A 13,396-nucleotide genomic window follows, 5' to 3' on the forward strand; every position below is an offset into this window, starting at 1 on the left:
TGAACTGACTGGATATAGTGAGAATATTGTGCAACAGATGTACTTCCATTATATCGCTTCCAGTGAATGCGCTAATTGGCAACATACTAAGCACCACACTAAATCTAAGTTCTTAACCGTGCTCTTACTGTGATTATAAAGGAAAATGAATTGGTTCTTCCTAGAGGCAGGACTGGGGCCAGCGATCTGGGGGATTCATGGCGTTACATCATTGTTTGATAAATGAGGAAGGAATAAACCAAGGAGCCCGCTGTCCTTACTTTAGTGGATTTCAAATTATTGGAATTGAATTTTAAGACTTGGCACTTAGAAAGGCACAGAGTAACTACAACAGTCTGTATAGATTTGTTAACAGAATGTCCTGCCTGACATAAATTTTTCAAGGAAGTGAAAGGAGCAGTTCATTTGATGTGCATTGCTTAAAATAAAGCAAGGCTTTTGCCAGAGCTACACATGACGGAGTGAAAGTAAAAGTTCATGGGATCTAAGGAAGAATAGCAAATTGTATCCAAAATGGACTCAACGGCAAGAGGTAGAGGGGAGTATTTAACTAGTGTGTTTTATCACTTGGATTCCACTGGGTTCAATTCTTGGAAGTTCCCTATGTAATGTACATTCATGGTTTAGGCTTAAATGTAGAGATCATGATACAGAAGGTTGCAGATGATGCAAAAATAGTCCATGTGGTTGTCAGGGAGGGGAAAGCCTCAACTAAATGCCCTGGTCAGCATTTAGCATTAATGTTTGCTTACATTAATTTACCAATATAATGGGTTAATGTACTGAGCAGGTGCAATGAGGCAGGGGGATGAGGGACAATGAGTGTGTGAAGGAACAGAGCAATAATGGATTTCCATCCATAGATTCTTAAAGGCAGTAGAAGCAGCAGATAAAAAGGCACATGGAATGCCTTCCTTTAGTAGCAGAAACATTCAGTTGAGAGCAGTGAGTTCATGCTAACCATTGTTAGGGCACAACTTGAGCACTGTATACAGTTCTGGGCTCCAGATTATGGGAACGAATGTGGTTGCACTGGAGAGAGTGCAGAGGAGATGTAGGAGTATGTGGCTAGGACTAGAAGATTAGCCAGGCTGGGGTTTGTTTTTTTTCCCCTTGGAACCATGAACATCGAGGGAAGACGTGAGCTGGGAGGCCTGGACAGAGTTATTAGGAAGGGGCTAGAGGTAGGAGAGCTTCCCCCCCGCCCCCACCCACCCAAGTGCATGATGGGGGTCAGGGACCTGCTGTCTGAATGGGTGGTGAAGACAGAAAACCTCACCACACTTAAACAACATGAACCGTAGAACCATGACCTGCAGGACTGTGGGACCGAATGCTTGGAAGGATGGGTTAGGCTGGGCAGACAATCAGCACAATGTTGCAGACAGAAAGGGCCGAGTAGCCACTTGCTGTGTCCTCAGTTTTCTAAGTTTACATGTATAAAGGAGTAAAGTTATTATAGAAAACATCTGAAGGTTATAGTATTGCATTTAGTCAAGCTTATAAAATACTGTCAGAGGCTGCTAGAGAGCTGTGTGAAAGGTATTAATTCATTTTTCTGCTTTCTGGCCCTAGCTAACAACGGTCGCTGAGAAATCCCGGATCGCACAGCTTGAAGATGAACTAAGTCTAAGGAACAGTGAGATTGAGGAACTGCAACAGAGACTGAGGAACTCCAACTCCACGGGCACTCCTGAGCACAGCCTCAGTCTACAATCAGAGGCTCTCAAGCTGCGTGAACAACTACTATCGGTCAACAAGGAGCACCAGACCGAGAACATCTTACTGAGGGAAAAGTACGAGGCCAGGTTGCAGGAATGCCAGCAAGAAATGGAAAAGTTAAAGGCCAGCAATGAGAAATACTCCCATGATGTCAGCGAGCTTCGGCAGAAGCTTCACCAAGCAACCAAGGAAAACATGGAGATGATGGACAACTGGAAGAACAAATTGGACACGTTGGTGTCCGACCACCAGAAATCTCTTGAGGAACTTAAGGTTTCATTAATTTCAGGTACTGATGTTCAGAACAGTGAGCTGGTGGAACTAAAGGCCACCATAGAAAGTCTAAAAATGGAGCATCAGCTTGAGTGGGAGAACCTGAAAGCCAAGCATGAAATTGAGATGGCACTGCACATAAAGGAGAAAGAGGATTTCAAAGTCAAGCTGCAAGAAGCCAAATGTGAATTGGAAGAATGCAATTCCAACTGGCGAAACAAGTTAGAGGTTACTACAAGTCAACACAGGCAAGAGCTCCAGACGGCCATCGATCAGCTCCGGAACGCAGAGTTGAGGCTTAGTGAGCAGGAGAAACTTCAGCTTGCGTACAAGGACCAAGCGCAGGACATCAGCTTCTTAAAAGAGCAGATCTCAGCGGCGGAGAGAAAAATGATCGATTACGAAGTGCTCCAGAAGTCTGAGATGAAACACAAGCAAGAATGTAAGATCCTACAGGAGAAGCTGCAAGCAATGGAAGCCCGACACTCTTCCGAAGTATGAGAATAAAACCAAAAAAAAACAAACAATAAATATCTCTGGTCTGTTTGTGGTAGGAGTAATCATGTTAGTCCTATTGAGCTCTAATTAACATCAACTCAGAATATATCAAAGATAAGTTAACAGAAGATTTAATAATATCCAAGCTTTAAGCTAATTAAAATATAAGATGTGAGAATTTGAACAATTAAATATTGTGCTGTCTATACATTGAGTTGAAGTTGTGTTAAATGAAAAGAGAGGAAATTACATTTGCTTACATGAAATATAATTTCAAGATTCATTAATTTGTAGCACCATTGCTGTGTATTTTCCTTGCACTCCATGATGGAAGTTTAAAGAGCCTCTGCAAGAGTTGGTCATTTACTGGGCAATGGAAACCACATTTTGGGGGCCCTTTTTTAAAGAAGGAGTACATTCAGCAGAATTCCTAGTCCAGTTGCAGTTCAGTGACCGGGGATTTGTGTCCCAACGATGGATACTTATATGCCTGGTGGGATATTTAAAAAGTGTGTGCAGGGAAAGAAAAAACAAAACCAAGAGACAGAGGAAAAAAAATGAATGAGAAAGCTAACAGGTTTTTTTTCTTCTAAGGTGGGTAAGAAATGGATATCTAAATGACTAAGGAAACTAGCCGTGAGTCTGACATGCACAGTTCCCGACTATCTGCATGGTAATTGGAAAGCAGGTGATAGAGATGTTCTATAGACCTGGTACTTGTAGCACATTATCTCCTCAGGATGGCCAAAAGGTCCTTTAACACTAAAGGATAGTGCTTTGGATTAATGTTGCAACTGAAAAATATAGGAACCCAGGTTTCTTCTTTTTGCTTGCCGTTGTCAGAGTGGTGATGGTCTCAATAAGCTTTAACATTGATAGGGAAGTGGGTTATAATTTCAAGGTGGTAAATCACTAGTGACCAAAATCACTGGCCCTGGGTGTCAATCTGGGTGCAGATTGGGGATTGATGAAATCTGAAAATCCACTCGGTGCCCTGCACTGTACCAGCTCATTATAAATGAAGTTGCACACTTTGCAGTTGTAGCTGTACTTTTGCCCCAGCCATGGCGACTTGAGTGGTTTACTCTGACAGACGATAGTCCTAATGTAAGGAGTGAGGCTGTTTTTTGTATCTTTTTTTCCTTTATTACACCTGTCATACCATTGTGGGTTGGCTGCTTAAACCTGCAGTGGGGCTGGAACCCGATACTTCGTGATTCTATTGCACGATTGCTGCCACTTCCCCAAGCAGCTGGCCACCTGCTGAAGAATTCAACGTGGACGAAGCTCGGGAGTTCTCTGCTGGTCCTGAATTGAAACAGGAATCTTTTAAAGGATTTGTGACAAAAAAAAGGCTTTGGCCCTTGCACTAGTGTTGCACTTCACACATCTGTCCAAACCATCCAGTCAATTGGAAAGTTGTTTCTATATAAAGGCTCTATAATAAATGCTGTATAGATTCTTGGACAAACACAATGTATAATTTTTGTTTTCATTTTACTGAATAGTCAGAGGGTGCCCGAAACTCTGCCGGGTTCTGCTACAGGAAGGAGCTACTTGCTTGGCGCCCAGTTGCGGACCATCGCAGAACCGTCCTGAGATTTGCAGCCCGCTGCCTGAGGATGTTAATTCAGGGTCCTTTCAAGTGGTTTGGTGGAGGGTGGTGGGAGGGGTGTGGATTTGACAGGAGCCCCCTTGGTGCAACCTGCATCCAGAGCGTGACCAGGCCTTGACTGAATGCGGACTTTGCCACGTGTACATTGTCGGGAATTCAGTGAGCTGGGCATTGAAGTATCTCTAAAACAGGCCTTACTCATTAAACCATGTGCCGTCGTGTGTTGGGTGACACCAGGTGCAGAAATGAAATCAGCTACTCAGTATGTTCAAACTGTGGAACGCCCTTAATGTTCCAGGATATGGAGACGCTCCTAGTCCAACACCATTCAGACATGTGAGTGAAAAGAGCAGCTGGATCAACGGGGTGTGCTGTAGGCTTCCTACGGGCCTGTGACTGCCATAGCAGCCAATAGGGCAGAGGGTTACTGCAAGTAAGTTCACCAACTGGAAGACTGTGTCAGTGTTGTAAAGCTGTTGCTTTGTTTGGATTGGTTTATAACATAGCGAAGGCACATATTCTACTATCAGACTCTCCATAATAGTGAGAAAACCATCAACATGCAAAACAGCAAAAAAAAAGCTATTCCATCAAGAGCAAGAAACTAAATCAACATCTAATCCACAAGTCCCCCTTTATGCTGCACCCTCATTTCATCTTCCAACCCATTATGAACTTTGACTGTGGCCTGCTGCCTGTACTACTCCCGCTTGGCAGCTTTTGGGTTCAAACCTTCTCTCAATAAGTCTTCCCCCAACCCCCGTAAAAACTCTATGATTAAGAATGTATGTAAGCATTGCCAACATGACTTGTCTTCATGCAGACAGCAAACAAATTTGCAGACAAACTGACTCCAACCAATTCACTACAGAAGAAAGCTTTATCTGGATGAATGTTTTAACCATAGATGAAAAGTTCCAGTTTTCACCTTAATTTTACCTCAGTTTTCTCTCGACTTTCCTTTCTTGATGTCTATTTCATGTTCCTCCGATGTTTCGTTGATTGTGACACTTTAATAATTCTTTTTAAATCCCTCAATGACAAACTAGGACTGAAGAGGACAAACGGCACTTGGTGAGATTCATCGGCTCCCTAAATTAACACTGCATGCCATAATCTGCATGGCTTTGCTCCAACACGACTACCTGTGGACAGTTTGGGGAGCGATAACAGTTGTCTCCTTGTCCTCTTGAGCGCACGCTTTAAAACAAGCTTCAATGTCACTTACTTAAAGGCTGCATGTCCTTCTGACGCTTGCTTTACAAAGCTAACCTCGCTGCTCACTGCAGGGAACAATGTGTCAGCAGACCTTCTGCAGGAACAATAAGTCTCTTACACTGACAATATGAGATGCACTTGGCAAACGTTGTATTTAATCTTGCCTTTACTTTTTGTGGCATGGATTTCTAACCAAAGATCTGCCCTCTCTGTGCTTCCCAGCTTCTGGCCGTAACGGTCACATTTTCCACAGCTTAGGAGTTGTTTGAAGAAGAGAGGAACACGCTCTGCACCATTTCCTCAGCTGCTCATGGATGGCGATGATGGTGCCTTGACTTGCAAGGTTTCAGAGGTCTGTCCGTAGCCCACTCACCAGTTCGATGGCGGGACAACAATCTCCCCGCTCGTGGGCACTAATAATGAGCTGCGCATGTCGGTGGGGTGGTGGGGTGGTGGGTGGATAGGAGTGACCAAAGGGTTACTGAATTAGCATTGACCTTTGACCTTTACAACTGAGATCCCAACCTCAAGTTCCACTGGTGCTTTCAAATAATCTCAACTAAAACAACAAGAGCTTTGAGCAGTTCTCAGTTTCCAGATATTACGTAGGTCGATGGTACGCCACTGTGCTAGGCAGTTGGCCCCTCTAAGGGACACATGGATTATGTATTCCTTTTGACCTTCCCCCTTCTTAATGCTGCTCTCTCCCAAGAGACTTGTCAAATTGTCTTTATTATGAAGGAACACTTGAAGGTAAAGAACCTGCTGCTTTCCCTGATAATTTCCTGAGCACAAGAGACTGCTGATTCAGTCTGATGTAAAGATGATGTTCTCTATGTCATTGCAAAATAGTCTGCAACAATTGAAGCCCACCAGTGCAGGCGAAGATGCAGCAGGGCGCAGAAAATGGTTGAGAGTGAAAGACAAACCATGGGCAAAAGTTATAATTCTCCTATGAAAGCTTAACTAGTTATATGCAATTGCTCTTGGCTCGTTAATGCTCACATTAAAGTGGTGCAGAAGGTCATACTGCAGAGTTTGTTGTTGTCTATATCAGAACGTTAATGGTATTTTTGTTGATTGAGCCCTGAGGGAAAAGCGAAGAGCTTGTATTTTGCTTGTACCGCCTCAGTAATGTTATTGATGTGTTTCCAGGCCATCGACAACAATAACATCTTGAAAGAGAAAATGAAAATGAAGCAATCGATAGAAGGTACATTTTGACATGATTTGGAATTTCTTTTCCTTTTGAAGTTTTGTTTGAAACTTAAACACAGATTGAGCCAACCTCTTCTTTTCTCTGCTTTTCTCTGGCTGCGGCACCTTTAGAATTATTAGACAAGCTCAGTAAAAGGGAAAAGGATGTTTCTTCAATGTCATCGCAGATCGAGTTATTAAAAACCCAAATTGTTGGTAAGTCAGTTGGAGATGATTGTTGTTCTGTAGTATGTTGGGAAAAAAAATCAGGTAGACTTGTACTTCAGTGGTTCAATTTAGTATCAGAGAATCTATACGATATACAGCCTGAAATTCTTACTCTTCACAGACATCCACAAAACATAGAGAAAAAAAACCAAAAGAATGAATGACTGCAAAACATTAGAACCCCAAAGCCCCCACCCCCTCCCATGCACAAGCAGCATCAACCCCTCCCCCTTCCCCTTCCCCTCTCCCCACTTGCTCCAGCAACAAACATCAGACCCCCACCACCCACCATGCAAGCAATAACAAAGCCCCCAGAGACCATGGTCTAGAGCCCATCCAAAGCTACTGTCCATCTCAACACTTCGACATATCTTTTCACATAGCTTTAAGATACTGTGAAAAATAAATAAGTAAATTTGCAAAGTAGGTTTACAGACCATCGGGAACCTTTTCCCCCTTTATTCTACCTTGTCCTGTGAGCACATAAGTACCACTGTGGTTACTGAATGCGCTTGCCAAACTCAGTGGGAGAAAATAGCAGTATTTTTGATTCAAGGGGATAACTTTGAAGACTTATCGAGTTAAAAAATCTTTCAATGCCCTCCTCTCATCATCTCAAATGCTTACATCAACATTACAACTCTATGCAGTCTTGCATTCCTTAATCACTGATCTCACATCCCTTGCTGACCATTAGTCATCTATGGAATTCATGCCATAATCCTCCTTATAACTCATTGTCTTCTATAAGACGCTTCCTAACTTCGTATAATTGCTTAAATTGGTCATTTTCATTGGAGCTTCACACAGTGGATTTGATTGATTGCACAGAATAGCTTGGTGTGAATGCTTCCGTGAAATATTCTTCTGAGAACATTGGCTACATTTTCTGATTCCATAGCTCTGGAACACAAGTCCAAATCTTCCGAGATAAAGGTTGACGCAACAACAAAGGAAAAAGTCAAACTTGAGATGGAGCTGGAGGCCTTGACTCGCAAATCCCATGATGCTTCAGGACAGTTGGTCCTCATCAGTCAAGAGCTGCTAAAAAAGGAAAGGTGAGAGGTTGTTAGGCTCAAGTCAGTGCTGTAAAATGTGGAAGTGGGGTTTGGGGGTTAGTGACAGAGAAAAGAGATAGCTATACAACAGGCTAGAGAAGGCCATTGTTTGGGGGGAGGGAGAAGGATCACATACAGCTATGAAAAGTTTTAGCCGTGTACTGGGGGAGACATCTGTACATATATTTGAAGTTCGGCAGGTCAGGCAGAATCTATGGAAAAGAGTAAACAGTCGACATTTTGGGCCGAGACCCAGTCCTGTTGAGGGGTCTCGGCCCAAAATGTCGACTGTTTACTCTTTTCCATAGATGCTGCCCGACCTGCTAAGTTCCTCCAGCATTTTGTGTGTATTGCTTTGGATTGCCAGCAATTGCAGATACTTTATACTTTATTGTCGCCAAATAATTGGTACTAGAATGTACAATCATCACAGCAATATCTGATTCTGTGCTTCCCGCTCCCTGGAGTACAAATCGATAGTAAATATTAAAAATTTAAATTATAAATCATAAATAGAAAATAGAAAATGGAAAGTAAGGTAGTGCAAAAAAACTGAGAGGTAGGTCCGGATATTTGGAGGGTACGGCCCAGATCCGGGTCAGGATCCATTCAGCAGTCTTATCACAGTTGGAAAGAAGCTGTTGCCAAATCTGGCTGTACAAATATGAAATTTTCTCATATTTGAAGTTCCTTGTGATTTTCTAGGAAAAAATTCACACCAGTTTACAAAATATGTTGATTTGTGGACTCTCTTTCCGAGGACATCAAAACATGCTATATATTGAGGATACAGATGAGAAATGCTACCATATTCTAAATGATAATGCAGTAACTTTAAAAACCTGTAATAATTGTGAACAGGGCTTCAGGCAGTTTAACTTGAGTAATGTGCTCCTTCCTTCACTAACTAGCACTCTGCTCAAAAGTCCTATTTCTCAAAGACTCCATATTTTGAAACTGATGCAAACAGAAGTTTTTTGTCCTGGCCCGAAACGTCAACTGTTTATTCATTTCCAAAGATGCTTCCTGGCTTGCTGAGTTCCTCCAGCATTTTGTGTGTGTTCCTTTTGTTAGGGAAGACAGTAGGAAAAAAGTGATGTTCAGAATATTGCTAAAAGAATTAGTGCACTAAATGAGTAAAAGTTATGTGAATTGTTTTATCCTTAGTTTTTGCTTAATTACACTCAATGCTGTATCACCAGCAGCTTGAATGTTTTAAACCTTAATATTAATAGTATTTCTCAGTAGGCAAACACCTTTCAATTTAGTATGATTTTTGACTTGGTCAGACTAACAGCGTAAAATGTGCAGATATGCATTGCCTGTCCTCTTGCAACCTTGTGTTTCATTTTAAGTCAGTAGGGAGTGTGCTGTAAGACTAGTTGCCCTATTTACGCCTATGATGCCCATGTGCTTCTCTTCATTTGAACATTTCAATCATCCGTGAAACCAGGAATCTAAACGAACTCCGCTCATTGTTACTGGAGACCAACCGTCACTCCTGTGCGGGAGAAAAGGACCTCAGTCGGGAAGTTCACAAAGCTGAGTGGAGACTGAAGGAACAGAAGCTACAGGAAGACATCAAGGTCCTCCGAGAGAAACTATATGTTCTTGTGAGTAAAATGCAGCTTCTTGCATAAACATTTATTTCCAGCTTCAAAGGTCCAGCATAGATCAAGAGCAGTAAATTCAGGGAGTTGCCTTTACTCCAAAGCCAAAGTGTTTCTTATGGCAAGAGGGATCAAGGGATATGGAGAGAAAGCAGTCACATGATAATATGATAATATGATCAGCCATGATCATATTTAAAGGGCTGAAAATCCTACTGCTCTTTCTTTCTATGTTACTATGTTTTGATATTGGTATCAGTTCATTACTGCCACATGTACTGAGATACAGTGGAAGAACTTATCTTGCATTCTGTCCGTACAGATCAAATCATTACACAGTGCATTGAAATAGAACAAGGTAACAGAATAACAGAATGCAGAATAAAGTGCAACAGCTGCAGAGAGAGTGCAGTGCAGGCAGACAATAAGGTGCAAGATCATAATGAGGCAGATTGTAAGATCAAGATTATCGTATTTTGAAAATCCAACGCCATCTTGAGCAAAGATCTCTTTGTTAAATATTGTGAGTAAATACAAGTTATTTTCTTTACTTGTTTGAAAAGTTTTAAGTCAGTAGGGAGTGTGCTGTAAGACTAGTTGCCCTATTTACAGCACCTCAGTGAGCTGTCAAAGGCAGATCATCCTGGACAGAAAGCTACTCCATTTTCAGTGGTTATCCCCGGTTGGCAGCTATGGTGGTTGTGGCTGATGGTCCATACACACTGCTTTGTTCGTTTGTTATCCATAAGAAGTTGCATTCCTAAGAAAGACCTGGGAGTGATGTGCGGTACCTAACAGCAGAGCTTAAAAGAATAGCAGAGTAGTGGTTAGACTTTGGAGATTTTATAGCTACATCTTCCTCCCGTTCTACAGCTTGTATAAAGATCAAATACCACAGGATCATTCATGATCAGAAGATGAACACCAAAGTTTGTCGGAAGTGGAGTCACCAGTTATTTTTAATTACTTTTTATGGGTCAGATTTTGTATGCATGAAAGGGCGTCAGTACTGGGAGTGAGAAACCTTTCCATTTGTGCATGTTGTACCAGCGCTGAGCGGTTAAGAGTAGGCACCCTACAATCCTGCCCAGTTACAGTGCTGTGCTAGAGTAACTGAGACTTTTGCACAAGCATTTGTCAACGTGGAGCGGAGAGCGCGTTTGTAAATCTGATGGGAGCAAAGGGTGTTGGAAATGATGAGTGTGGAGTGCCAGGGGCAGGGTGGGTGCAGGTGTAGACACACCCAGTCCTGAGACACCAAGCAAGGCCATTTGATTCCAAACAATTGGTATATTGATCATTACAGAATGTCTCTCTGGTGCTTCCCTCTCCCCTTTTTCCCAACCACGATTCTCCCCTCCCTTCCCCCTTCCCACTCTCAGACCACAATGAAGACCCATATCAGAATCAGATTTATCTTCACTCACATGTCATGAAATTTGTTCTTTTTTTGTGGCAGCAGTACGGTGCAATACATAAAATTACTACAGTACTGTGCAAAGGTCTTAGGCACCCAAGCTATATATATGTGTCTAAGAAAGTTGCAGCAGTGTGTACTATCTACAAGATGCATTGCAACAACACACCAGAGTTCCTAAGGCAGCACCTTCCAGACTCACAACCACTTCCATCTAGAAGGTCGAGAACTGCAGATACCTGGGAACACCACCACATGAAAATCCCCCTCCAAGTCACTCACCATCCTGACCTGGCAACATATTGCCATTCCTTTATTGTCACTGGGTCAAAATCATGGAATTCCCTCCCTAACAACACTGTGGGTGTACCTGCACCTCAGGGACTGCAGCGGTTCAAGAAGGCAGCTCTCACCACCTTCTCAAGGGCGACTAGGGATGAGCAATAAATGCTGGATTAGCTGGTGATGCCTGCATCCCGTAAGTGAATAAAACAACTTTAAAAAGTCTTTTGCACAGTACTGTATGCAGGTATCTTTCAAAATTTGTGATTCCCTCTCAACTACCATAATTTAGGGCTTAAAAAAAGTTGGTGATGGAAATTATGAACATTTTATAGATGGTGATTTGGAACAAAAGAATTTCTCTTGTATTATATTGTTGTCTAGATCAGCTACGTAACAGAGAGAGACAAAGAGAAACAAAGGACAGTCCAGTTTACCAAGGTATACTTCAGCGATGCAGTGGGATTTGTGATGGAATCCATGGCTAATGACAGGATTGTGTCAGAGTGCTTTAATTAACTCTGCTGTCTATTTCACAAACCCTACCCGAAGTTTTCTGTATGCATCAGAAATATTCCTCAGGAGTGCAAAATCTGGGCTGTGGCACCTTTTTCTTTTGCTTTTCCTTGGTGCTTCATTGGCTGTGCAGTGCTTTGAGCTACCCTGAGGATGAGAAAATTGCCGTATAAATTCAGGACTCTTTTGTTCATTCCTTCTATTGGTAGGAATTTCGATTTTTTTTTTTTAAAAAGTGCTGCAATCTAATTCTGCTTTTATTTTGCTGGTATGGCTGTTTGTATGGACATTTACAGAGAGCTTCTGGAATGCAAACCCTTCCAAGATGTGTATCTGCTGCACAACCTCAAATTTTAGCAAAGCATGGATCAACAGGAAATATGTTTGGAACTGGTGACCTCCTGGACCCAGTTAAACCTATCAAATCTACAATTAATAATCTCAAGCACTAATATAAAACTTATTGGCTTAAAAGTTCATTGTGTTGATAGTAGAGAGCAGGGTTGCAATCTAATCGCAAGAGCAGCTTCACTCTCACGGTGCATTATGGTAAAGAAATGCTACCGTTTGGACAAACTCACCGTCCCTCTCAGTAACAGGAAAAAAAGTGAACAAAGTTTACAAAGAAGAAAAAAAAAAGCAGTAAAGGAAAACCATTCCACAATGCCAGGTGATGATGCCCAGTCACCGAGCATCATTACTAGGTACTGCTGAAATCACCGTAATAAATCTTTCTTTCCATTTGAATTCTATTGCATTAAAAAAAATTCAAGTGACAGGCATTTCTATTTAAAGAGTTGCTCATCACAAATCAGAATCAGGTTTAATATCACCGGCATATGTCATGAAATTTGCTGTCTTTGCAGCAATATGTAATAATAGAGAAAAAAACATTAATTACAGTAAATATACATATATAAAATAGTTAAATTAAATAAGTAGTTCAAAAACAAGTAGTGAGGTACTGTTCATGGGTTCAATGTCCATTCAGAAATCAGATGGCAGAGGGAGAGAAGAAACTCTTTCTGAATTGCTGGGTGTACACTTCTGTACCTCCTTCCTGATGGTAGCAATGAGGAGAGGGCATGTCCTGGGTGATGGGGGAAGGCTGTTGCCTTTTTGAGGCATCACTCCTTGAAGATGTCCTAGATACTACAGAAGCTAGTGCCCATGATGGGGCTGATTGAGTTTACAACTCTGCAGCTTATTTTGATCCTGTGCAGTAGCACCAACACCCCCTTCCCCTCCGAAAACCAAACCAGACGGTGGTGCAGCCAGTTAGAACGCTCTCCACGGTAAATCTGCAAGCGTCTTTGCTGACGTACCAAATCTCCTCACTCTCCGCTACACGGTAATTTTCTCTCCATTTCTAGGGTACTGAGAAGTACAAACCCGATCAGAAGCGGCGCCCCATTTCTCTCCAGGACACCGAGGCCGACGCCGAGATCTCCAAACTGCAGCAAAGGCTAGTTAACACCGAAGAGGCCTTGCGGAGTGCCCTGGAGCAGAACCAGCAGATGGAGAAGCTAATGCAAGCTATGCAGGCAAGAGCCCAGATCTACCTCAAATCCTCTACTCCTCTTTTAAGCGACTCCTATGACTGATCTTTTTTCATTATCTGTTCTAATATGTGGCTCAAGAGTCAAAACTTGCTTAATATCGCTCTTGTCAAGCACGTTATCATACAGTAATTAGTTACAGCTGCACTATGGTTGCAGTCCTAAAATAGTCAGGCCCAGATAATTTTGCGTAGATTCTTTCA

The 13,396-nt window shown here is 42.2% G+C and overlaps 1 protein-coding gene across 4 annotated transcripts in view; it reads left to right on the top strand.

Moving 5' to 3' along the window:
* The window catches only part of clip2 (CAP-GLY domain containing linker protein 2), a 168,079-nt gene that overhangs the window by 114,866 nt on the left and 39,817 nt on the right, over nt 1–13,396 (top strand). For 2 of the 4 annotated variants that reach the window (XM_063031322.1, XM_063031324.1), the window contains 7 exons: nt 1,576–2,490; nt 6,482–6,539; nt 6,656–6,739; nt 7,653–7,809; nt 9,263–9,422; nt 11,503–11,559; nt 13,008–13,178. In XM_063031322.1, coding sequence (XP_062887392.1) covers nt 1,576–2,490; nt 6,482–6,539; nt 6,656–6,739; nt 7,653–7,809; nt 9,263–9,422; nt 11,503–11,559; nt 13,008–13,178 — 1,602 coding nt within the window. The remainder of the gene's footprint in view (nt 1–1,575; nt 2,491–6,481; nt 6,540–6,655; nt 6,740–7,652; nt 7,810–9,262; nt 9,423–11,502; nt 11,560–13,007; nt 13,179–13,396) is intronic. The other 2 variants (XM_063031323.1, XM_063031325.1) reach the window with 1 other exon arrangement.

Source organism: Mobula hypostoma, chromosome 23 (genome assembly GCF_963921235.1).
Source record: "Mobula hypostoma chromosome 23, sMobHyp1.1, whole genome shotgun sequence".
Lineage (NCBI taxonomy): Eukaryota > Metazoa > Chordata > Chondrichthyes > Myliobatiformes > Myliobatidae > Mobula > Mobula hypostoma.